At 43.6% G+C, this 24,745-nt stretch overlaps 1 protein-coding gene across 4 annotated transcripts in view; it reads left to right on the top strand.

Annotated features, from left to right (window-relative positions):
• LOC8029110 (rap1 GTPase-activating protein 1) overlaps positions 1–24,745 on the top strand; it is a 223,565-nt gene that overhangs the window by 158,228 nt on the left and 40,592 nt on the right. For all 4 annotated transcript variants that reach the window (XR_003919086.4, XM_042290952.1, XM_040223132.3 and 1 more), the window contains exons 4-7: positions 13,433–13,500; positions 16,683–16,802; positions 21,461–21,493; positions 24,170–24,358. Coding sequence is in view for 3 of the 4 variants with exons in the window: in XM_042290952.1 (XP_042146886.1) it covers positions 13,433–13,500; positions 16,683–16,802; positions 21,461–21,493; positions 24,170–24,358 (410 nt within the window). In the remaining variant the exon portion in view is untranslated. The remainder of the gene's footprint in view (positions 1–13,432; positions 13,501–16,682; positions 16,803–21,460; positions 21,494–24,169; positions 24,359–24,745) is intronic.

The raw sequence follows: 24,745 nt of genomic DNA, 5'->3' as shown, positions 1-24,745 counted from the left end.
TATAAATAAAGTAATAAAAGAAAAAGAAGGACAGTCATAACAACAATTAATTAGAACGTCGGTTAAAACAAGGAAATGTAAACGCACGTTTGCCGTGTGTACCTTTCTTGGTGCCGTTCAAAAACACACGGAGCACGGACCGACGGCAGTTTACTCCGGTGTTCTCCAGATAGACGTCCGCTGATGCCACGGGCAGCAAAGGGTAGAGTACTGAGTAAGCCGCGCTATGGCCCCACTCACGAATTTCTCTCTCTCCTCAAGCCCAGAATATCGAGTCTACGTCAGCCATTATTATGTTTTATTTGTAAAAATATCTGCTTGAGATAAGATGCGTCCTGCTGGGGCAAAACAGGAAGAAGAAGAAAGGAAGATTATTACCATTTTATAAGGGCTGGCAGAAAGCTGACTCACAAAAAGGGTAGGGTAGACGGAGCGTTGTCTCGTGTTGTGACATTATATGGTCCTAGTCACTATAACCGAGAAGGACATTGTTAATTCTTTTCAGTGCACTTACCGCCTCGAGCTTCTCGAAGAGGCGCACAATCACTTGGTGTCCTCCTCACCCCGCCTTCGATCGCAAAGAAAAAACAAAGGAACTAAAAGCGGAAATAACTTGCCCCCCCCCCCTTTTTTTTTTTTTTTTTTTGTAGAATTGTTTATTGGGATTTTTTGACATTGATGTTAGGGTCTAAAAAAAAGATAGATTCAGGGGCTTGGTGTTGCAAAAAAAGGCTTTGCGGAACTGAAGAGTGCCAAGCCTCCCTTTTCGCTGGTCGATTCGCGTGACAGTGTCACTGCGATCGACTTTACAAAAATGAAAAACCAAAAAAAAAAAAAAAAGCTTTATTTAGAATTTGGGGGGGGGGGGGGGGTTCTGACAAAAAAAAATGTAACGGATTACAAGGAATCCGTTACGTCAAAAATGTAAGGGAATTACTTTAAAATTACTCTAGAAAATATGTAATTATTCCGTTATTAAATTAACGATAAATGTAAGGGATTACAAGTAATTTCGTTACTTGTAACGGATTACGTACAAGTCTGGTTACGTCAATACTTTTTATGTCTGTGGAGAGCCCAAAACACGCTCTCTCTATATATTATAAAATCACCCAGCTGTATAAAGTTCTATTTGCGGTACGTTTACGTTAATGTTATGCGAAAACCAAAAAGTACCATCTTTAAGATCGATTTTCTCAAAAAAAAACATTTTTTATTTTTTTTTATTTTTTTTTTTTTGTTAAAATGTAGATGTTATAGTTGTCTACTTGAAAATCAAGTCGAGAAAGTGCGTATTTTGTTTGTATGTTCTATATTTAAGCCTCAATATCGAAAAAAGACGTTTACGTTTTGCAAGACCTAAGTCAGACATATAGCGACCCGGGCGTTTCTATGAAATGTGAAAAAGTTTTCTTGAATTTTTCTGTGCGTTTTGTAATCGATTATAAACGCATTTTGTGGTATTGAATAGTTATTTGATTTTTGTTTTGGTGAGAGCGGGGAACCACGAGAAACATATCTAATCAAATCAGCAGGCCGAGTAGACCTTCAATATCGACGAGGCGCAGACGTTGTGTTGTTTCGATTTATAAAACTTTCACTGTAAACTATACTTCGTTTCACCTTCCGTCCGAGCGCGGCCGATGTTATGAGCCGAAGGGCCAATCAAACAACGCGAAAAGCACAACGTCATGGCGTGCTCTCTACGCTTGATAGGTCTAGCCGGCGGAGGAGCAGTGCACAGAGAGACGGCGAATGCCGGCTGCTCCTATCAACTGCAGGGAGCAGGCCATGACGTTGTGCCTCTTTCGCTCATTGGCCCTTCGGCTCATAACATCGGCCGCGCTCGGACCGAAGCTGAAACGAAGTATAGCATGACTAGCTATTATACTCATCCTACGATGGACTAAAGGCCAAAGCCACGGGCTGCCAGGTCCAATCATGTTCCAAGCTATACTATGACACGCTTATCATTTATCAGGGGTGGACGAATCATCCCCAAATCCAAAAGCGCCGCATCATTTCTATAGCTGCGACGCTGCAAAAAACCCATATGTCGTGGCTTTCTTTGCCATGTAAAATTGTTGAGTCACTCAGTGCTCCTCGATTCGAACCACTGTCCATCCGTCCCCTTATCAGTGACCCAAGACGCGTGCACCGATGCGTGCATCGAAGCGAAATGCCGCACAATTTTTAAGTGGCTCGTGATTGAATCTGGCGCGGTCCGTAGCTTTTGCCTTTAGTCCATCGTAGAGGGTGTAGGCCCGTTTGTCATGTGCGCATTCGTCATAGGCCAACTGGTAATAGGCCCATTCGTCACAGCGGAACATTCGTCATAGGGGAATTAGTCCCTAGGAACGTTTGTCACTGTGCGAACCGGATATCTGAATTTTGCCCAACATATATTCACCTGGCTGTGCATGCAATAAAGATTAGTACGGTATATTTAATTTTACTAAAGCGAGGGAACATCCAAACAAGTCATCGTTGTACTTAGAAAACAACAAATTTATTGAGTGAAATTAAAAAAAAATTAAAAAGCGATATTCCGAGCTGCCACCCTCAGGGTTTCTAGACCATTGCGACCATTGTAGCGGCTCACAATGATTTGAAGACGCCGGTTGCTGTCGTCGTGCTTCTTGGACACCCTCGAAGATGTCGACCGCCCTTGGCTTGAGCCAGCTTCATCCCTGTTAAGGATAAAAAGAAAAAAAAGAACACACATACTCGTGGAGAAAGCTTTTAGAGTGGGCACCGTACTAAAATTTTGAGCCACAAATGCAAAAATGTACTACAGAAAACGCCCGAGCTCTCAGAGGATTAGGTCAGTGCTTACGTGCAGTACCCGGAGCCACGCTTCGATGCTGTTGTTCGTCCTTGTTGGCCTTTCTGCTAGTGTTGATTCTCTGACTGACCAAATCAGAGGAGGGGAGGTGGCCGACGACAAGCCGTTTCGACGGAGTCTCCCGATATACACGTCCTCGAAGTAGTCCGCCACGAGTGAGGCATCGGTGGGGAAAACCTCGAGAAGTTCCTTGAAGGCCTCAGGAATGTCGGCGATTGACAAGAAGGCCAATGCTGGATGCATTCACATTTGAAAATCAACAAGAAATAAAGTAACCAATTGGCTTACCTGAAGGCAACAATAAGACATATAAATAGAATTCCGCATACCAGAACAGCAAACTCGTCATATGAATTGTAGCGATTCTGGTGACCACTGGAGCACACCTTCCTATACACCGACTGGGATAAATGAAAAAAGCATCCCTGTATTGTTGATGGCCGCTATCTTGAAGTCCGTGTAAGCCACCTCAAGGCAGTTGGCCCCCCATGTGATTCAAAACGACGTCGTAAAACCTTAAAACGAGCGAACAGTGCTTGAACACATATCCAATAGTAGGACCACCGAGCGTTTCGTTTTTTACGTTTATCAGAGCTCTTGAATGCTCACCTTTTGTAGGTAGCTTCAGATTTGTTGGGCGGCAAGCCGTAAACCATTGGCTTTACCACGCCGTTGACTGTGGCATGCTCCGTGTACAGTTAGTAGAACTGTGCCGGGGTCACTTTAAAGGTCCCATCCGCGAACCACGTAGTCGCGTGAGCCAGACAGCTCAAGTTGCGCTCGGTAGCAAAGATCAGGATTCTTTCGCCGTCGCCCTCTCCGCTATCCTAGAGGAGAAAGGAGTCTCCTTTGGCTGTGGTCTGCATGCAGGTAAAACAGTCATTATTATCATAATACGTCGCGCACTGTGATTTTGCGCTGCAATACACTTTACTTTGAACTCTGTGGGCATTCGATCGTATGTCGGCTCTGCAAGATGATACGCTGTACTCGAAATTCGCCCGCTGCCTTTGCTTGCGGATGGTGCGCCGAAGTGTTGGCGGTGCGGGAATCTGCAAAGCAGTGTCGTCACTGACACAGGCAACCACAGCCAGAAGTATTTGGTGCGGCGCTAGACGGCCTTCCACTGGAATGAAGGACATTAGTGACCTTGTTTTGGGAATATAAGAGCAGAAACAAATTTTGGTAGATACCAGCTTTTTCCTTCATCTGATGACGAACCCAAGCACGTTTATCTTGGTGTTGCCAAATGCATGCGTATGGTTTCCTGAATAGGAGATTACACGAGTCTTGGCGTGATCGGTGACTATTTTAGTTTTACAAACTCCTCTTCGCCGGCAGGCCCAATACAACGTAGTTTCGTAAACCAGGGACACTCAAGCGGTTTTTGGAGAAGCTACTTTTTGGTGCGATGGTGTTAAGGAAGTGTCAGTGAATGAGTATCTTCAGTTTTAGAAGGCAGAAACGCCTATTAATCACGCAGGAATAAAATACGTGCGGACTCTTTTCTGTACTTGCAAGGACCAATGAAACTATCGTATGTTTGAAAATTTTGGCGGTCTTTTTAAAGTTTCGCTAAAAAAACAATTTTCAGTTCATTTAAATATGTTGTGCATGATAATTTCACAAGACGTAAAATATTTCTAGTTTAGAATACGCGATAGCGCAATTATCGTTTCACAAACAAGGGACTACGTTTTCTATTTGCCTTCCTCCGCGGGGGGTGAATTTCCCGTTCCCCAGGGATGCGCGGAAGCGCACGTATCTCCGCGCGTTGCAACTCAGTGGTGTGAACTTAGCGAGAAAGTCGCTAAATTTAGAGAGTTTTCAGTCGTCCTAACGGCAATTTTGTGTTCTTGGAGTCTTAGCGACTTTTTGGGGGACTTTTTTTTTTTTTTCCAGTTATATAAATTGTTGTTACTAAAGCTACGTGAACGGGGGGAAAATATGTCGGTCGGATAGCTCTCCGGTGGCTTCCAGGGGACAGCTCTGGATGTCACTCATTTTTATTAATTTTTATTCATCCGGTTGTGGGTGAGGTGACGTTCTCCGACCCCGAAGCAATTTAGAACCACTCCATCTTTCAGAGATTATCAAGTGTTTAAAAAAATCCTAGTAACTGTAGAAAGAACAAAAAAAAAAAAAAAAAAAAACGCGCATTAAAGCGAGGGTTTTGTTCGATAAGGATGAAGCAGAACAGCCTTCCGCTGTTTTGTTCGTGGACCAGGATCTTCTCGCCAACGCCTTGAGTCACTCAAGGTGTTGGCGAGTCCCCTGGGAATGGGACGGCCGACTTCAACTATCCACTTGTCTCGTCACACAAACAAAAAAAAATTACGTTTTATCAAAAAAAAAAAAATCCGAAAAAGGTCATCATCATCATCACCACTCAGCGACTTTTCGCTAAAACTGGCGACTTTTAGGTCGCGTCCTGGCGACTTCGCCCAAAAAAACTTAACAGCGCAACTTGCAGGCCGGTCGTGCCGGTCGCGGGCCGGCCGGCTCCTTCTATCCGCAAACGTGGCGTCGGTGGTGATCGTCGGAATGGACGGCCTGGTGAAAGCTCATCGTTCCGCGTAAAAGCGCTATCCTTGACTGTGAATTTTCGTCGTGTTTCACTATGATAACCCAGCACGTACTAGAAGGGAACATCCACCTACTCGTGCGGCGATGTCGTGGCGGCACTCTCAAGACAGCAGAAACGCCCGTGCCGTCGTGTTTGTTTACTTCGACTACAGTGGTGCTTTCTAAGCATTTGTGTCCTCGAACATCGCCGGATTTCTGATTTGGCGCATTTCATGCGTGTGCTCAAGTTCAAGGTATTACTGGCGCGTACCGTATAAAGGATACGAATTTTCACGCGTTTTCATCACCGGAGAAAAGTGATTAGTGTTAGCAATCCTGAACGCTCGCAACGTCTATCTGATCACGAAATCATATTTCTACGTTGCTATATCGCTGCTAAGATTACATTGTCTTTTATAATCGTAGAAAAGGCGTGTGGCGATATTTGTACTATTGCAATGTCGTGTATTAGAGTCGTAATCGTCCAAGACGGCGATGCATCTTTTTATTTTATTCTTTTCATTCGCTGTACCCTGCAAGCCTATCAAGAAAAAATAATAAAGCTTTAGACTAGAAAACTGTCTGTCTATATTCTGTTACGGCATTGAGTAGCAGTGCGTCCCCTTTTTTAGAGGGGCCGCTGACACAGCTGACGGCGGCGTACAGAAGCGGTCGCCGTGCTGACGGCCCGCTGCGCTTGTTGTAGTGGTTACAGGTGTGTGTACGTGCGGCGCAGTGAGGTCGTTCCGGTTGCAACGGACGCAGTCGTAGGTACGCGCTCGTTGCACATGTCTGAACCAGCCTTCCCCCCGTTCTCCCGAGGCGAAAGTCAACGTGGCGAAATCGTTTGACATCACGTACCAGAGGTAACGCTGCGATGTCAAACGTTGGTTTGGTTACGACTTGCCCCAACCGCAAATCGAAGAACGCCCGAAAAGGTCTGCGTTTCGTCGTCCTCGGAACCCGAACATGACTCCGAAGCGCTGCTATCGTCCACATCGCACGTCGGAGTGGCGTCATAGGAAATCATTCCCAGGTCGGCTGTCCGCCGAAGAACTTCAACCTCTAACGGCGTCAGGTCCTCGAGCGTAGAGAACTCCGCCATGATCGAAGCTCGAATGACAAAGAGGTTCGGCCGATGCGGCTACCTCGGGATCACTGCGCGACGGAACGTCGTCCAACGCCATTGGCCCGAGATCCTTTTGATAAGCGTGCGACGACCAATGAGAGTGGTTTCGTTTTCGGGTGGATCCGAGGTTTGGCGGCCTTCAATTACATTTTTATTAAAGAAATAATCACCGTATGACTATACTTTTTGGTTTTTAGGGATACTTAAGGCGTCTAAATTCAGCTGTCATTATCAAAACACGAACTCAAAAACCACTTGACTGCCCCTTTAATGCAAGTGTAGGAATGTCCTTCGTGAAGAAGCATATCGCCACCTCTCTTAGTAGTAACTACCTCCATTTAGAAACCGAGAGTGATATTTTTATAATCGGAGGGCTATCGGCATATTAAGCCCTGAAACGGGGCACAAAGAAAATAATCAAAAATAGTGATTATATTTTTATAATCGGAAGGCTATCGGCATATTAAGCCCTGAAACGGGGCACAAAGAAAAAGAAAAAAAGAATCGCGTTCGGTGGGCTTTTTTCTATTGTGAACTTTATGTTCTCGAAGTTCCTTTGTAAGAAAGGTGACCCCGATAAGGCAACATGCAGGCTAAAGGCTGCATGCTGCCTTAACTTGGGGTCATTGGGACATGCTTTTGTTTCCCGTAGTCAACCTCACTGGCCTTGTACGGATTTAATTAAGTGGCCCCCTTTCGTAACTTTCCTAAGAAAACAAGAAAAAAAAAGTTTAAAGGAGCTGTGCAACGATATTCAGTTGGAATGTTTTTCTCTCTACACGAGCTTACTGGCACACCTGGGACTCAAGGATACTCACACGCAACGCCATTGGCCAAGCAACTCCTTTGTTGCGCTGTAATTTCAAGGACAAAAGCGATCATTTTCATTCAATCTCTCCCTTGCAAAATTTGATGACGTAACTCGGGGATAGCAGTACACCCAAGTGACGATATTTGAATGCGGTTCATAGATTGGACCCGAGCATTGCGTGAGCCCTCGACTTGGGCTCGTGGCAATTGCTAGCTCGAGAAGCATTCGGGTTGTGACCCGTGCCCAATCGCTGCAACGACGACAACAGCCGAGCCATAACAATGTCTGGAACTCAGCGCGTGTCCTGCGCTTCGCCAACCCCAGCGCGTGGCTATGATCAACACTGGCGGCATATAATCGGCTCCAGATCACGTGACCGCTTGTTCTGGCTGTGAGTTGAGGGGGTGAACGCTGCTCGTTTTTCTTAAATTTTTTTCTGGGACTTCTATTGCGTGGGGTGAAGAACGAACACATGTTTCATAGGTCATTAACGTTAGGGATCCGTTTTAAGCGGTATTTGCGCAAAGTACAAAAATTGTTGCATAGCTCCTTTAACAGTCTTGAAGTCATTGTGTGACGAACTGCCAGCGTGACGAATCACCCTATCACCAATGTTCCGCTGTGACGAACGGGCCTGTTACCAGTTGCCCTATGACGAATCGACATGTGACGAATGGGCCGTATCCCCATCGTAGAGTGAGACGAAGTATAGCTGTCATATTACTAAGACATAGAAAGTCACCACACCTATCGATATATTATATACAATTCTTTCCGAAACCAAACGCCAGGGTTTGTTCACCGCACATCGCACAGATCACCAGGGAATGGCTTTTCACTACCGTAATACACAAAAGTGAAGACACAGAGCAGAATACTCCGAAACACACGGAGAGATTGTCACAACTAGTCTCCGGGCAGAATAAACACAAGTATATTTCCCAACACGCTCGTTTTTAATGTCAGTCTCCGGGCTTTGCTCTTTCCAAAAGAGATAACCTTTCGGTGCTATCGGATCTTTGAGGAGAGAGATAGAGCACGGCCGTTTCAAGGATAGGGCGCTCGAAGAAGCTTGGGCAAATACGCGGTATCGTTTCACGCGAGCGCGGACGGCTGGTTTCAAGATTTCCCCACATCCCTAACGAAACCGGACCATCTTTGTGTGTGCGTCTGCAGGATTTTTATCCCGCCTCGCCGGTTTTAGCGCGCACGCGGCGTTATTTTGGCGGGCAGGACTGTTGTTGACCTTCGATATTCTAAGGCCGTGGTGTCCTCATGCTCTCATGCAACAGTTCCTTTGCTTTCCCTTCTGAAATACTCTCACTGACTGACTCCTCCTTGGTGGCCGTCACTGTTCGCCGTGTCAACGACACATTTGTACCATTTCACTCCTCGTGACACAGCTAGGCTGCGCTGCTCGCTTTACTGTCACGGGCCGTCCTATCTAACACAACGAGCGCGAAAGTCCGTGGTCACCTGCTGGTTCCGAAAGGGCGGGACGTTTATATAGGCTAATAAAAGCCCCGAATCAATACGACGTCTGCCGATTTCTACACATTAAAAATTTACGACGCCTGCTGGTCTGTTAAGAAGTGTTGCTTTCTTTTTTGAACTCCTCCAATGTAGCTTGCCGCCCATAATAAAACTTAAATTATCAATAAATATAACAGGGTGGTACTACTGCATGTTTCAGGTTTATGTGGGCACGTTGAAAAAAGGCAAAAACATTTCCAAGTGCCTTCGCAAGTCGGTTTCGAGCCGCAAAAACACGTTCTTGTACGATATTGATGCTTAAATACAGAACATACAAACAAAATACACACTTTCTCGACTTACTTTTCGAGTAGACAACTATCATATCTACATTTTAACAAAAAAATAAAAAAAAATAAAACAATCGGTTTTTTTGAGAAAATCCATTTCGAAGTTTGTACTTTTTGGTTTTCGCATAACGTTAACGTAAACGTACCGCAAATAGAATTTTATACAATTAAGTTATTTTATAATATATATAAATAGCGTCTTTTGGGCTCTCCATAGACATAAAAAGTATCGACGTAACCCAAGTAGATCGCCAGTATTTAATTGTCAAAGTTCGTCAACAATTAACCGAGAGGGCGTTTTTGACATTTTTACAAAAAAAAAGCAAAACGCCTAAAACTATTTAATGGTATTAGAGCCTTTTACCTATGCTCACAGAGTGCTTGAAAAAAGTTAATATAATGTGGACTGAAATTCCACGGCGGGAAATCGAGCGAAACATCACACCCAAGACGGATGTGAAAAACACTGCTATCCGCCGCGGCCTCTTTTAAAATTCGTAAATCGAGAACAAAAAATCCGACGAACTTGCGGTTTGTGGCTACTGCGTGTTTAGAGACGACGCCATAACATATATTTTTTTTTAATCGAAATTAAAAATTCCACCCTTTTTGCCTGCACCGATTTGAGATAAAATATATATATATATTGATTTTATCTCAAATCGGGTGCAGGCAAAAAAAGTCGAGTTTTTAATTTCGCTTAAAAAAAATATGTTATGGCGTCGTCTCTAAACACGCAGTAGCCACAAACCGCAAGTTCGTCGGATTTTTCGTTCTCGACTAACGAATTTTAAAATTTTAATTTTAAAATTCGACTTACGAATTTAAAATTTTAAAACGAATATATATATATATTATGATTATTTGTAGCAAATTCCCAAAAATCGGAAATTAGCGGTTGACAAAAGCAGTTAGGCTTGTTTGCCGTCTGTTGCCACTTTTCGGTCGGTTCTATTTTGGCAGACTTTAATAGCGTGGCTGGTAAATGATTTATTTGCATGTTGGTATAAAGTACGACTTAAACAAATACGGGAGCTGCCACGTGATGAATACGTGCATTTGTTTGTCAATAAACGTAGCGGCGATTTTGTTGTGGACACTTCAAATTGAACGTTGCCCGATAATAACTGGCAACGTTCCATTTGAACGTTGCCAGTTTTAATAATTAAAAGGTAATAAGGCATGTTTCAATAATCAAGATCACATTCTTCTAGGAGCTCTATGTAGCGCAATAATCATTATTTCATTTTCAAGTGACTTGTATGTGGGTGATTTCATCTCCAATCGAGCAGGCTAAAATGGTCCAACTTATTATTTTGACGAACGAAATATATGTTTTACGGGCACTCCTGAAGTGAAGGGTGCAAACAACAACTTCGGTTGATTATTTGTTTTCAGGTTATTGACTATTGAGGCGAGCCAGGATGAAAAAGGGTATATTTCATGTTTCCCCGAAATCGCGTGCCTGACCTCCTTTTTTTTTTTTTTTTTTACTGAAATTATAGAGTTGGCGTCACACTGCTTATACAAGACAGCCTGCAAACAGATTCGAACACAAGTTACCGCGAGATGCGGGCTTCGAATGCCGCGTTACAATGACTTCAAGGAGAAACTTGGGCACCCGGCATTCGAACCACGGTTATTGCGGTGACCCGTGTTTGCAGACTATCTTCTTGTGTTATGTATGGGCAGGCTTATTAAACTTGTAAATAGATGTGAAAAAAAATGTCAAAATGTTTTCTTTTGATGTTGCTTGGGAAGATTTGGTGAAAAAGCTATAAATTGAATCATTTATTTTTAAAAAGAGGAACAGAGGGAGAGAATGTGGGATTGTTTCGAAAATATTGACAATTTAAAATTGATTCGCCTAAAATAAATTTTAAAAAAAAAATTGCAAGAAAATTTACCCTAACAATTTTTAGAAACATTAGACCCTTTTAGCCTACCCGATTTGAAATTAGGTCACCTATATACATGTGGGAGATTTGCTCTAGCTATAGGCTGTCAGTAGCTGGTCCAAACCAACATTTTGCCTCCTATATTATGTGCCACAAAAGGTCAAATGTAATGTAGCCTCCATCACTGATGTCGTGTTTTTATTCAGCTGAAGAGGCAAAACTTACTGTCGTTGCAGCAGCATAAGTTGTAAAATGGGATGGGGGAATTTCTACCGAGTTTTGTAAACTATAGTTATGTATGTTTGAGTATATTTTTTTTTTTGCCACATGACATCCTAATGAGTACTAACACTTTTTCATTTCCCAACTTCAAGCGTACCCTTTAAGATTCCTGACCACTTCTTTTCGCATGCCTGTAAATCTTGGATTTTGTCTGCTTTCTTTGTCTTTATCGTACATTTTTGAGGCAGCTTCTTTGGACGAACGTTCAAGCCAACCTCATCAATAGCAGGTCATCAACACCAACCTTGTCTTGGCAGTTTTAGCCCCATGTACCTTTTTGGTGGTGTCAGACGCATGCACACAAATGCGTTCTTTGAAATGCCTCGTAACCTTTCAAACGTTGCACAAAACCTCAAAATATGCGTAGGTCTTTGTTCAGCTATAAGGTCGGCCTTCTACCATTCGTATAGTTTCCTCGGGCGGCGGAGAAAAGCTCATCGGACAAAAGCTTACCGGAGAAAAGCTCACCACAAAACCGGCAGATGCGGAGAAAAGCTCACCGTCCTTCGAGCGGATGCGGAGAAAACCTCACTAATCTTTTTAACCTAGCGGATTCTGCGTCAAACGTGGCAGTTTAACACAATTCGGATTCGTCAATTCATTAAAAATATGGCCTCTTCTTTGTAATATTCTTGAAGTTCATTGGGCATATTTACTAATTCCTTAGAAATTAGTAATCACCCATTTTGTATATTAATAAAGCCGCAAGTATACAATCAGAACATTGTACGCCGGTAAAAAAAACTACAATTTATTGACAGCTGACAGTGCGCCGTCGGTGGCTCTGTCAGATAAAGAGGTTTGTTTTTTGCGAGCTAATATAAATAGCGGTGTGTGAACCGTTTCAGCTCCAAATATTGTGTAGTGCCTAATGAATAAGTAGGTATTTGTTGATGTAATCAGCGTCGGCTACGCTGTTCTCTTTCTGTTAATTTCATTAACGAATCTTTAGTTGCGAGTACAGCCTCGTCCTGTCGTGTTTGTTGTATTCACTCTGTCGTCGTCGTTCGAGCGATTTTCATCATGTATAAGGTTTATCAACTCGCCCTAATCGCTACCTTATAGAAGATTACTTCTTATGTAGGTCGCGAGTAACAACGGTGCCAGTGTGCAGCTATGAAGGTCATGGGTAACTCCCCCTAGAAGGGCACTATCACACAAAGGCAACGTGTGGAAGCACCAGCACGGACGGCTAGAAAACGTGCATGTCCGTGAAGAAAGAAGCCTCGGACTGTTTTAGCTTCAAAGATGATTTCAGGCACCGCGTTGCTGCGCGTTCACTTTCGGATTGGCGGCATTGACAGTTTTGCCTTTTAAGTTTTAAGTTTTCGAACTCTTTCCTGTTCTTCAAGTTCATAATGTTTGTCAGTTAGCCTTTCGTTGCCCTAGAGAGTAAGCCACAGAAACCACTCTCCCGCAATAAAAAACGACATTTTCCTTTTACAATGCTGACGAACTTTAATGATAATAAATTGGATATATGTTACGCATGTTCCAACAGCCTCCATATGAAAAGAAAAACAAATCGGTGAGGTTTTCTCCGCATGCTCTCAATGGCCGGTGAGCTTTTCTCCGGTGAGCTTATCACCGGTGAGCTTTTCTCCGGTGAGCTTTTCTCCGGGATTCAGTTTCCTCGGCTACACAGAATGCTAACATTGCCTTTGCGACTTTTCAGACAGGCAAAAGGAGAATTAAAATGCACTTGTCCGTTACTACGTCTGGGTTCGGTAGGGAACAATTGTTGCAAAGACAATTGCCAGAAGCTGTCCCTTCATGAGTGATATCGGCGATGATGTCATGCGGCAGGTGGCTTTGACGAATGTCTTGAGAGCTAGATACGCCTTTGTTCAAGGTTGTGGGGAGGCAGCTGCACCACAGTCGCCCCGGACGTATGCAAGGAGGCATGTCTTTCATTTCGTGAACCCAGTTGCGTTGTTTATTTCACTGTGGTTCGTGGTCCTCTAGATCGTAAGGCTGCCCGGGTGCCTGCGACGGAATGAACAAATCACGTGGGAATGATAATCGTATTTGTTAATCTTTGATCTGAGTACAGGTCCTCCACTTTTTTTATGTTTTCAGACACAATGGCACGGTCGCTAGAAGACGATAGCCCTCGGAAGAGGTCTGTCGAAGAGGATGTTGGAAAGGTAAGATTTTAGTGTCCGACATCTTCAGCAACTACTTAAGGAAATTAACCCATATTTTTCTTCTTTGTGTTTTAGGTATACTGGAAAACACTTTATTTTCGCGGCCCTGAGTTTTCGCGAATTGGGCAGCGGCGTCATACTTGCGACCATGAAATTTCGCGATTTCCAAAGGCTGGAATCCGCCTCTACAGACAACAGAAATATCCACGCCCACTAAAGTTCGCGAAAGTCGCTAAAATGAGGGGCTCGCAAACATTAAGGGTTTTACCGTATTAAATTACACACGGTGTCATTTTTTAGTCCCTACAGATTTGTTTAAAAAAAAAAAAAAAAAAAAAAGCCGGGATAAAAAGCCGCCAAAGCTACGATAACCTGACCGCGCGGTTTTTCCGTCTCTTATCATCCGCGTCTTCTCCCCGCCAGCCTTGTGCCTGCTACACGAGTGGTAACTTTAGCGCACTACTTCTCGTACGCTCAATTGGGTTCTTCTAAAAATTGCTGATTTAGTGATTTTCGATGACGCTCAACGCGTTTCTAATTTGAACAGCATGTTTATTTTCACTCATTAAAACTAATTGACAAAGTTTAGTTGTTCGACCTATCATGCCGATTAGCCACTGCCGTATTATGTCTCCTTGTATAATTCACATGCACAGACCGCATTTGTGTACCTTTCAGGGCTTTTTTTTTTTTTTTTTTAATATGTAGAGTTTAAAAACACACCGTATATCACTCATCACTTATGTAGCTTACTGCACAATATGCACCTTGGCATGTATCCATTAAGGTCTCTGGATCCTGGGAAAGTAGCGCCATTGCGTTCTCTGCCTGCAAGCTGAGCACAAGAAGTACTAACATAGAGACGACCAAAACCTCGCAAGGCGATTGACTAATATGGCCCCCGTTGCTATGGCAATCACCATTTCGGGCCCTTCAAATCTTCGAAGCTTCGAGGGGGTCGGTCATTCTATTCCAGTCGCACCAAGATCACCATGGAGGATCATCGTATTGAAGGCGTTCCTCGCCAATATAAGCGTCTTTGGCACGGTGTAGGCAATCAACTTATCAATCATGCCCTACTTCACGGATCTCTTACACTTATATTGTTCTTCTTGCGTATTTCGAAACAGGAAAATTATGTTTCCATGCCTCCAAGCACCGACAACGCATGTGGTAGTGGCACGAAGATGTACGCTTGTTTCGCCGGTATGCGGATAGCTAAATTTCGGTCTACAACAAACGTGTTTCTATTATAGGGAGTTTTAGTAGACCGTGTTTTCCCCTCCGCTAGCCCTCCGCTACAAAGAAATCGCTACTGCCCCTTTCATGCCGATGGCCTTGGCTGTAGAGTTCCGGGTAGCGGAGGGGCTTAGCCAGGTGGTGTTGGCTTAGCGCACACATACAGCGGGGCGCTATTAGGGAGTTTTCGTAGACCGCGCTGCCCCCTCCGCTAAGCGTTCCGCAACGAAGAAGTCGCTACTGCGCCTGCGCGCCGATAGCCTTGACTGTGGAGTTTCCGCTATCGCAGCGGGTTGCGGAGGGCCTTGCGGGACGGCGAAAACGATCTACGAAAACTCCCTATTGGCGAGGTGCGCGATCGAAAGCGTCGCTCTGATCGGCCTTCCACGATTGTCCCAGTGCTGACTATGACATCAGTAAAGGATTTCTTTTTGACTGAAATAAGAGGAATGGAAGAACTTCAATTTTGGCGGTGTTGGCAGTGTTACTTTAAGAGCGCAATGATTTCAAGTTTCCACCATGCTCATCACAAACACCATTGAATTTGCTGTTCGCAAGGTAATGATGTCACGAGAGGGAACCATAGGAGGCGCCATCAAAACATCTCGCCGCTGACTTTGCGCTAAGCGCGTGCTGACGGGAGCGTTCACCAGTTTTGTATCGCACCGTCAAAACTGTTGCTCATGGCAGACGATAAGTAGCTGACGACACGTGAACAGCGCTGCCTCAGTGCTTCGCTGCATGTGAGAACCCTCCTTTACGCTAGCCGTCATCAGCCAGTTTAGATCGCCTTATCAAGAATGGTAAAGTCAACGAGAAATTGCTCATTTCCTGAGCCGAAATGGCGGCCCTATGGGGAGCTTGGCACTACTTTCCAACGGTCCAGTTATATATTAGTATAAATCAATATAACATATATATATATATATATATATATATATATATATATATATATATATATATATATATATATATATATATATATATATATATTAGCATCATAATTTCATTTTTCTTTCTGTTTGCCTTTAGCTGAGATTACTGCAAAAGCTACAAGCGCAAGCAAGCCCGCGCTCCTGACTTTGAGATCTGCCTTTTTTATCGCGCGGACGTTCTGCGGAAGAACGTTTAAAGGTCACGATATTGTGCTCTCGTGCTTGCGGCATTAGGGAGTTGTCTAAAGAGGGGGGGGGGGAGAGAGAGAGAGAGAGAGAGAGAGAGAGAGAGAGAGAGAGAGAGAGAGAGGGAGGGAAGGAAGGGAGGGAAGGAGGGAGGGAGTGTAGGGGGCAACGTTACGCGGTCCTCAAGAAATAAGGGGAACGAGCGCAGCGTTACCCGCGTTGCCGGCTTTAGCTTGACATGCTTGCGTTTCTCAATTGCAGCGCCAAAGCGGCCAACAAACAAAATGAAAAAGTGAAAAATATTTTCAAAAAGTTACAATATAGTATTTGCGCGTGACAAACTCTCTGTGTTACTTGTGTCACAAATATTGGGAAAGTGAAGCCCAATCTACCCGTTTCGGTTTTTGCTTCCTTTTTTTCCTCTTTTTTTTTTACATATAATTAGTTCAGGTGGGTCAGGTTTATATCAATAAGACTCAAAGATATATATGCGCTTTCGCTCTGCTAAAGTGTCAGGAGGTGTGGAGAGCTTCCACTTCACTCTTAACCTGTCACCGAACATATATAAGTATCCAAATCCACGAGCTGTCAATGTTAGGATTTCTTACCATTGTCAGTGTGCACTTGCCAAGACAGGTGTTCTTACAACCGATGTCTGTAGGGCATTGGTTTGGAATATCTTTGTGACCTTATTGGCATAGTAGTTGCAGGCTCATCAGTGGTTGTATAAAGTAGCTCGCATTGTATCAGAAAAGCGGAAGGGGTCCAGCGAAACTCTTTCTCACGGGCTGTCCTGCTGCACCTTACCACGCCCTATCACAGCCCGGTGATCTGTTTGAGCTGCTCAACAAGCTTCAAAACAGCCGCTTGGATGACCAGCGCTGTGAACTTCCCCTGGGCTCTGCGAAGAAGGCCACTGCTGCGGTCGTCAGTAAGGCTGAGGTATGTGCGCTAACTTTTGTAGTCACTGCCAGAATGAGAACGACAGGGTGAGTCTTTCAAACACCCGGCCTCCAGCACACACTCCATGCCTTCCGCCGTGCTTTGGCGGCGCGCGTGCGTTCGAGGTGCACGAGAGTCACCGAAGCGCTGTCGAAGGTAAGAAGTTCTCGCTGGAGGCGGGAACACTGAACCTCCTCCCTGCCGCTCTCACCTTACCAGTGACAGTAGGGGAGTGATGCAAAACAACTTATACATCTGCAAGTACAAGGCACAGTTCTATAAATCGATGCACTAAATATATGAATATGGTGACGCAGAACTGTTTTATGTTTGCGATACTGGTAGAGGTATTTGAGATGCTCAGGGGGGACGCTGGAATTTTCATCTCTCGTAGAGTTGGTCTACGCATATATGCAGTGGTCACGCGTAGTGTGGGAAAACATGCACATTGGTGAAAGAAAAAAAAGTGAGCGCCAGCCGAACACTGATCTTCTCGCTGATTGGACACGAGTGCCAACCGAACGTATTGTTCGAGTACGTCCGAGTTACTTACGCGATTCACATGACTTAATCAAACATAGAGCGACAACAGCGACGCGCCGTACTCCTACATGCGCTAAACGAGTGAGCGCCGGGTTTTCAACCCTCTTGCCAAGCACGCTCTCCTTTATTTTATTTTATTTTATTTTATTCATTTTGGCGCACCTAGATAAGGGTGCGGCGCGAATCTTTCATCCTATCCGTCCTGGATAGTCTGTGCCGGGCATGGAGAATAGAAGGGTAGGAGAGGGCATGACGTCAGCCGTGTAACCTCCACAAGCCATGCTCCCTTGACGCCTCGCCTCTTTCTCATTTTCCTCCTTACACTCCTCACTTACCACGCCAACGTGACCACATCACATGACCGTAGCTAGCCTTCGTCTTGCTATGGGGTACTAGAATATACCACAGTCTAGCCTTCGATGTGATAAAACCTACCGGACGGAGCGCGCGCAAGCGTGCAAAGAGTCCTTCTACAAGCAACCATCCATCTCACACGTGACATGTCACGCGCACCAATCGCCAGACAGATCTGCGGTCACGCTGGGCACAAAATCGTTTAAACTTTTTATGACTAGGCTTCACCAATATTGCAACGTGCCCCCTCCTAGTACTTCTAACCTCCTTGGTGCCGGGGTTGCCGCGGCACCCATAGAGATCATACATACTAACTCTAGAGGAAAAGGTCCGCCATTTTCCCATACATTCTGGCTGCCGCAAGCGGCGGATCATGCAGGCAGACCCTCGGGGTCCCAAACACGGTTACATCATCAGAGCAGTTTCGTGAACTTCAACAATCCACGAACTTACCGGTGGAAAGATATTCGCGTTCCTTTCAAAGCTTTTTTTTTTTTTTTTTTTTTTTTTTTTTTTTTTTTGCACAGCGCGCAGATGTACGGCCTCGCGTTAACGCTAAACTAAACCATATAGACCTTTTCACCCTCTGCCGCATGGGCGCTGCCATCTTGGAATCACGTGATGCGGCCGCCATTAGGTTGCTTCAACTTGTTGCTCCGCTCTCCCGTCCGCGCCTTGGCGGATGCGTTGAATTCGTGTTTTTCGTCGCGTTTTGCCGCGTCTCTTGCCTTACTCCGTAAAGTGTCGTCAGATACTCATACTTACCGTGCAATTCCATTACATCATTATGCGCGCATCTTCTGTAGTTGATTTTGTAACACGTTTTGAATATTTTTTAACCGTCGGCGTCCGGGATACAGGAATCAGCGTTAGCACTCGCGCACATTGAATGCATATATGACTTGAAGAGAGCCTCGAGGGTTCAAAAATCAATATCTTATGAGAACTGAGGTTTGGTTACTAATAAGGGCGGAACATTCGCAATAGGAAGCCCAATGTTATTATATATATGAGTGCGCATTGGTGTCAAGGAAGGAAACAAAAACACTCAGCGTAATTAGCCACGTGTTTTTCCCGAAAACATGGTGTTTTGTAGTTACAACAAATCGAAAACAGTTTCTTTCGATTACACTAGAGAACTCGTGGACAAGACGCGGGAACAAACGTTTAGTTTGAATTATTTTTTTATGCTAGAAATAACGGTACCTTAACATTAGGCAACTTGTTTGTTCGCAATATCACACTTATATCTGTTTTACGTTCTTAATCGCGTGGGCGACATAAGCATTCGCTTTATCGGTTTATTTAGGAATTCTTCGGAATTGTATATCGTGCTTGGTCCCATGTGCATAGTCTTTAAATTGCTTAAATAATTTTTTAATATAACCATGCAGATTTAATTAATTTATTTCAACACAAATATTTGGACTCCCCGCGTAAGAAACTGTCACAGACAGCTTGATAGTGCCTATGATTCACAAAATGTGACGCCGAAAAGAATCCTTCAGCATGAAAATCACCCGAGTGCTGCCGGTTGTCGACGGCGAAGGGAGTTACTTTCAGTAGCTGGCGACGTCAAAATGTGCAAAGCGCATCTTTTCAAATCAGTGAACAGCTTTCGTTCATTGGGTGGCGCCTGACGTTCGACTTCAGCCAAGCCTATCGGAGATCATTTCTTTTGCAATCTTCAATTTCATTCGGCAAATTTTACGGAAGATGAATATTAGACTTTATTTTAAGTCTGGCATTCACTTATCGCACGATTTTCATACCTTGAGAACGTCGTAAGCAAATTTCCATATAACAAAAAAGTTTATTTCATAAGGCCAATATTTCGAAATGCTGTTAATGAGTAGTTTAGTTAAAGAAATTTTCTGGTCAGCCTACGCTGGTGTATCAAAATATTTCTCGAGCGTTTAATTTCCTTAAATAAAACCTGTCGAGACAATATCACTTTTTATATTATCTACGTGATTATATGCAACTTTTCTAGTCATTATAAAATACGTTTCCAGTCTCGCGGTTGGGAAAGGTTGGTGTACGGAAACCAAATATCGAACAGTAAACTTGTCAGTTCATCTGTTCTTGGTGATTCAGCAGATTGTTAATCATGTTGTCGACCTGCTTTTTCATTAAGCACGCATGTAATATAGTCTGTTGCAATATAAGATGATCAGTTCAATATCTGACTTGAGCGCGAGCTATCTACCTTCCGTACCGCTCGGTGCACGCACAGCCAAAGCACGGCGGCAGGCAAGGAGCGCACGCTGCAGGCGGAGCTTGTCCTGCTCTTTATTTATTTTTTTTCTTCTGGAAATTAGTGTCCGCGGGTACGGCCGTGGACAATGGTACTTTTCCCTGTGCATCAGCGCAGTTGTTTCACCGCCGAACCTGGCCGAAATTAACGATGGACGGAATCGGACGCATATAGTGTTCGTAAAAAAAGATCGCAATTTAGGCTCAAAACCACTTCGTGGTTTGCCAAGTGGCTCAGTAGTATTGTTTCATTCGCTGTGTGCTACAAGAAAGAAATTTATATCGCAAAATTAATCGAAAGTGGCATGAAACAGCATCACAATCGCGTGCACATTGAAACCGAAACCGACCAAATTGAAGCAACCTAATGGCGGCGAGTGCGCCAGCGCCCTCTACCCGCCGGTCAAGCAACTACTGAAATGAAAAGGTCTATACCCGGCTTCGTCGGTGCGGCGCGGGTGGGCGCGGTTGAGGAATACGAAACTGCGCAACCACCAGATTTCCGAGATTTCGACAGAAGGGAAGTTAATGCAGCGTAATGACTTTATTGCTTTTTATAAGCGTTAGAATAGCTCATAATTTAGTTTACAACGTTAAATTATCACTGTTTATATTGCTGAGAGTTTTCACCCTTCGCGTTTACCATGGCAACGTTGCTTTCTTTCTCTCGTGTTCTGTCGCTCTCTTTTGCGATCGTTCACTCGGGACCCCGGGTGTCGGCGCACGGGATTTGCCACTCCTCCTCACCCACCTTTACCCCCCTGGCGGCACCAGAAATGGCGGCGCTGCGATCGCATCTAGCTCGTCGCTGTATCGCATTTTTTGTTACCATTGCCTTTGCCGCAATTGTTGGGGAAAGGGGCGACTTTCTTTCATTATTTTTCATCGCACTGTTTAGAATATAGATCATCTCATGTTTGTTTCATATTGTTATAAATTGTGTGTGTGTGTGTGGGGAGGGGGCGAGGCACATGGAGATCCAGTTATGAATATATTGCTGTTCCATGTTTATAGCTTCCCTCGCTCAAATTTAACCTGTCATTTTGCTCATAGATGTCATTATCTGTGTTGGCATTTGCATATTCATATGGTGTTCCATTGTAAATTTGCATTTTTTGGTGGGAGGTGGAAGGGCTTATCAAAAGTTTGCTTTATTGTGTTTTTTTTTATTTGTAAGTTCGAATTTAATTTTTTTTTTTTTTTTTTTAGATGATGGAAAACATGCTGCCAAGCTGGTGTGCACTGGAGTTGAATTAGACAATTCCGAGAAAAACTGAGACATTTGCTTTCTTAGGTCTGATGTTCAGTTTATGGGCAGGCATATTTAAATCATTATTTATTCGAGATGAGCCTCGCAAAAATTTGAATGTATATTCGTAATTCTGTCTTGTGTTGCTGGCTCATATAATTTTTCAATTTATCTTTTGTTTTGGTTGTGCATCTTACTAGCCCGCTAGAGTTAGCTTTGGCTCAGCTAAGTTTCTTTTTGTCTTTCATTCCAACAGAGGCAGACTCGGGACCAGGAAAAATTGGAAGAGGTGAGCGTACATCGTTTGCAATATTTCCGCTGACACCTTAACTTTATCATGTGATGTTACCTTAGTTTTGATCGATCGAGACTCTGTTGAGTCAACCTATCAGCTCTTGGATCTGTCTAAATTACACGGTACTCTTGACCCTTTGGCACATTGGCACTCCTATTTATATATATTTTTTTTTACTTGGAGATGGTATTGGTAGGCTTTAAATATTATCGCTTAGGTTAACACCCCAAGTTAGCACTTTACACACCACTAGTATTTTTGATGGTGACAGCCCTTCGATTATAAGAAACAAACGAAAACAAAACTATGATTGTTTGTTTGCTCTGGCAGTGTTTAGCGCTAACAGTTTTTGAGCTGCCTTCTTACTGCGATTATGCAATCTATATGCTTTAAAGATTCTAAAAGAAACCAAAATTACGAACCTGCGCGCCCTTTTTTTTTTCTCTTAAAAATGTGAGCCAAGATCGCGACACGTTCCTTTTTCGCGGATGAAGGGGCATGTTGCGATCTTTGATCACCTTTTGAGTAAAGGAAAAGGCCGTGCATGATCATAATTTCTGACTTTTAGGAACCTGTAATCTAAAACGTGTATGAAGACATACTTTATAGCACACCCGTTTATAGGTTTATTGGGAGGCCCAAAGTTCAAATCCTGGGTCCGCCGTTTTTTGGCTTTCGGCGGGTTCCTGAATACTTTAATTCTTTGATTCATTGGATTAAGTACGGTTCATTCGTCTGCACATATTCGTTTATATCCTCCTTGGAGACCACGTACGATGACGTTAAGTGCCCGTGTTGTGTGTATATATATATATATATATATATATATATATATATATATATATATATATATATATATATATATATATATATATATATATATATATATATTCTTTTTTTTTTACTGCAAATTGAATAGATTGTTTTTGAACACGAATCTTTTACATTTAATGTGAGCTGAACATTGGTACTTAAATAGTTCCGCATGGAATTATTTTCGAGCAAACATATACCTAATAATAAAATAAAAAAAAAGATTGCGTTTAATAAAAAAGAAAAGAGTCCGTGAGAAGAAGAGTCTGGTAAAACTTAATTAACGTTCCGTCTTTTCGGTAAATACCGATAAACCGATAAACCCTCAAAATGAACCCTTGAGCTGGTTTTATCAAACAATTGGGAAAACGAAAAATTCCTAACTGACCTTAAATAAGAAAAACAAGAAAAGCATCTCAGGAAGAAAATTTTTGTGTACAGCTTTATTTTGCGTTCACCAGAAACATAGACCCTTGTGCTATCTGCGGGCCTGCTTCGTTCAAAACCAACTCTCCCCCCCCCCCCCCCCCCCCTTTCTCGTTTCCTTCTCTTACCTGTATCGGTTCAATCTCCAGGTCAGGCACGTAGCCAGGGGGGACCCATGGGGCCAGCCCGGCCCTCGCCCCCCCCCCCCCCCCCCCCCCCCCCCTAAAAAAAAAAAAAAAAATCCTGGTTACGTGTTTGCTCCAAGTATTTGCGTTGTGAGCACCATGTATTTACCAAGGTCGACGTACATTAGATAAGGGAATAACCCTCACGGTAAGTTGGATAACCAACTGAAATATGTTCATTAACATTTTAATTGTCGTTATTGTGTGTCTGACTGCAGGTACGATTAGAAGCTAGACCATCTAAAAAAATTGCGAAAAGGCATTTTTCTGCGAAATTTTGTGTGTGTCTGTTTTCAACCTGACTTGAAAATTAACCTCAAAACGTGTACCCCCGCAAGCCCTGCCTACAACGACGCTTGGAAGAGTGACACATCGTTCAACCCACATCGTGACTTGCGACGCTCTTTTTGTGCGCGAATTCTGAATCGTACAAAGAAAAAATGGAAGCGAAAACTGATGATGAATGTTTTAAAGACAATTGCCTTTTTGCAAATTATTTTAATTAGTCGAACTTCTAGTAGTAATCGCCGTAGATACTGCAATTGTAATGTGATCCATAAAACCAATTAAGAAGTCAGCTAGCAGATTTCAGTTAATTAGCCAACTTACTGCGTCATTTATTCTCTCGTCTCATGTCCACCGAGCCTGATAAATAATACATGGTGAAGACGGCACCCGCGTAACTCTCACCCATTTCTTCTTTATATAAAAATATGTTTGAGACCAAATTAAACACCCTATATATTCGATATAGGTTGACATTATTTTTCCAACAGTTGGCCCACGATAGTGAGCAAAATATCCAAGCCCGTCGACCCAACCGAGATGCTCCTCCGTGTCAGCCGTTTCTCCGAGCGCGCCGGTGTAAAGCAGTGAAGCTTGACGCACGCGCGGCGGTGCATAGTGGTGAAACATGACGCGAGAATGCTGGCGCGATGCAGTAAAGCTTGACAAAAAAATTAAGAAACTTGGGAATTAAAAAAAAAATTATAATAATTTGAACACTAACAGTGGGTTGAAAATCGGATCGAACAGCGAACACTATTCGCGTTGTTCAAAGTTTCGAATATTCGCACACGCCTAGTATTCGTGCAGTAGGGACTCCGACTATGCGAATATTACAAGACCGCAACGGGACCATTGACAACACTCCATGCAAAGCAACGTCGTTACATATCAAATGCAATTGGCAGTTAATACTTTCTGTTACACGTCTCTTATGTGCGGATTTTCTCGGCGGGAACAGATCTTGAAGAAGCAGGCCGCATACCCCATGGTCGTGCTCCCGGTGGCGGGAGGCTACTGGGTGGACGGCGTCGAGTGCTCTTCCCCGTCGGACGTCTTCGACAGCGTCTTTGTCCCGGGACATTTCACGCCTACAAAGATCAACAGCGAAGAGATCGCCCTCACCTACCGGAGGCATTTCTTGGGCAGGGTGGGTATTGACCCACACTTTTGATTGTAAAAGATGAACAGTGATGGATTTTTCCTCGCACGTTTTCTTGGATACTGTTTCACGTTTTCTTGTATGCATTAGCTTGAGCCAATTTCTTTCGTTTGTAAGACTGTAAAAAAAATCTGCCCTTAACATTCTTAGCATTTTATTTGCCGCGGGCACTTTTATGCTGTCAACTACGTACTTGCATATCTGTACTCTTAATATTTATTTACTCTGAAATGCTGAACAGGTAAGTACTCCCAATACTGTGTGCCTGCGTCATATTTTTTTATTGTCTATCGTGCCATTGAAGTTTTGTTTTGGGATAAATCAAAGATCAGCCTAAAGACAGATATTATACTTTTTTCTTTCTCCTGAGGATTA

This window comes from Ixodes scapularis, unplaced genomic scaffold, assembly GCF_016920785.2.
Source record: "Ixodes scapularis isolate PalLabHiFi unplaced genomic scaffold, ASM1692078v2 PGA_scaffold1__304_contigs__length_218370807, whole genome shotgun sequence".
Classification (NCBI taxonomy): domain Eukaryota; kingdom Metazoa; phylum Arthropoda; class Arachnida; order Ixodida; family Ixodidae; genus Ixodes; species Ixodes scapularis.
Note: the sequence above shows the minus strand (reverse complement) of the source record. Positions and strands in the feature narration are given on the sequence as shown.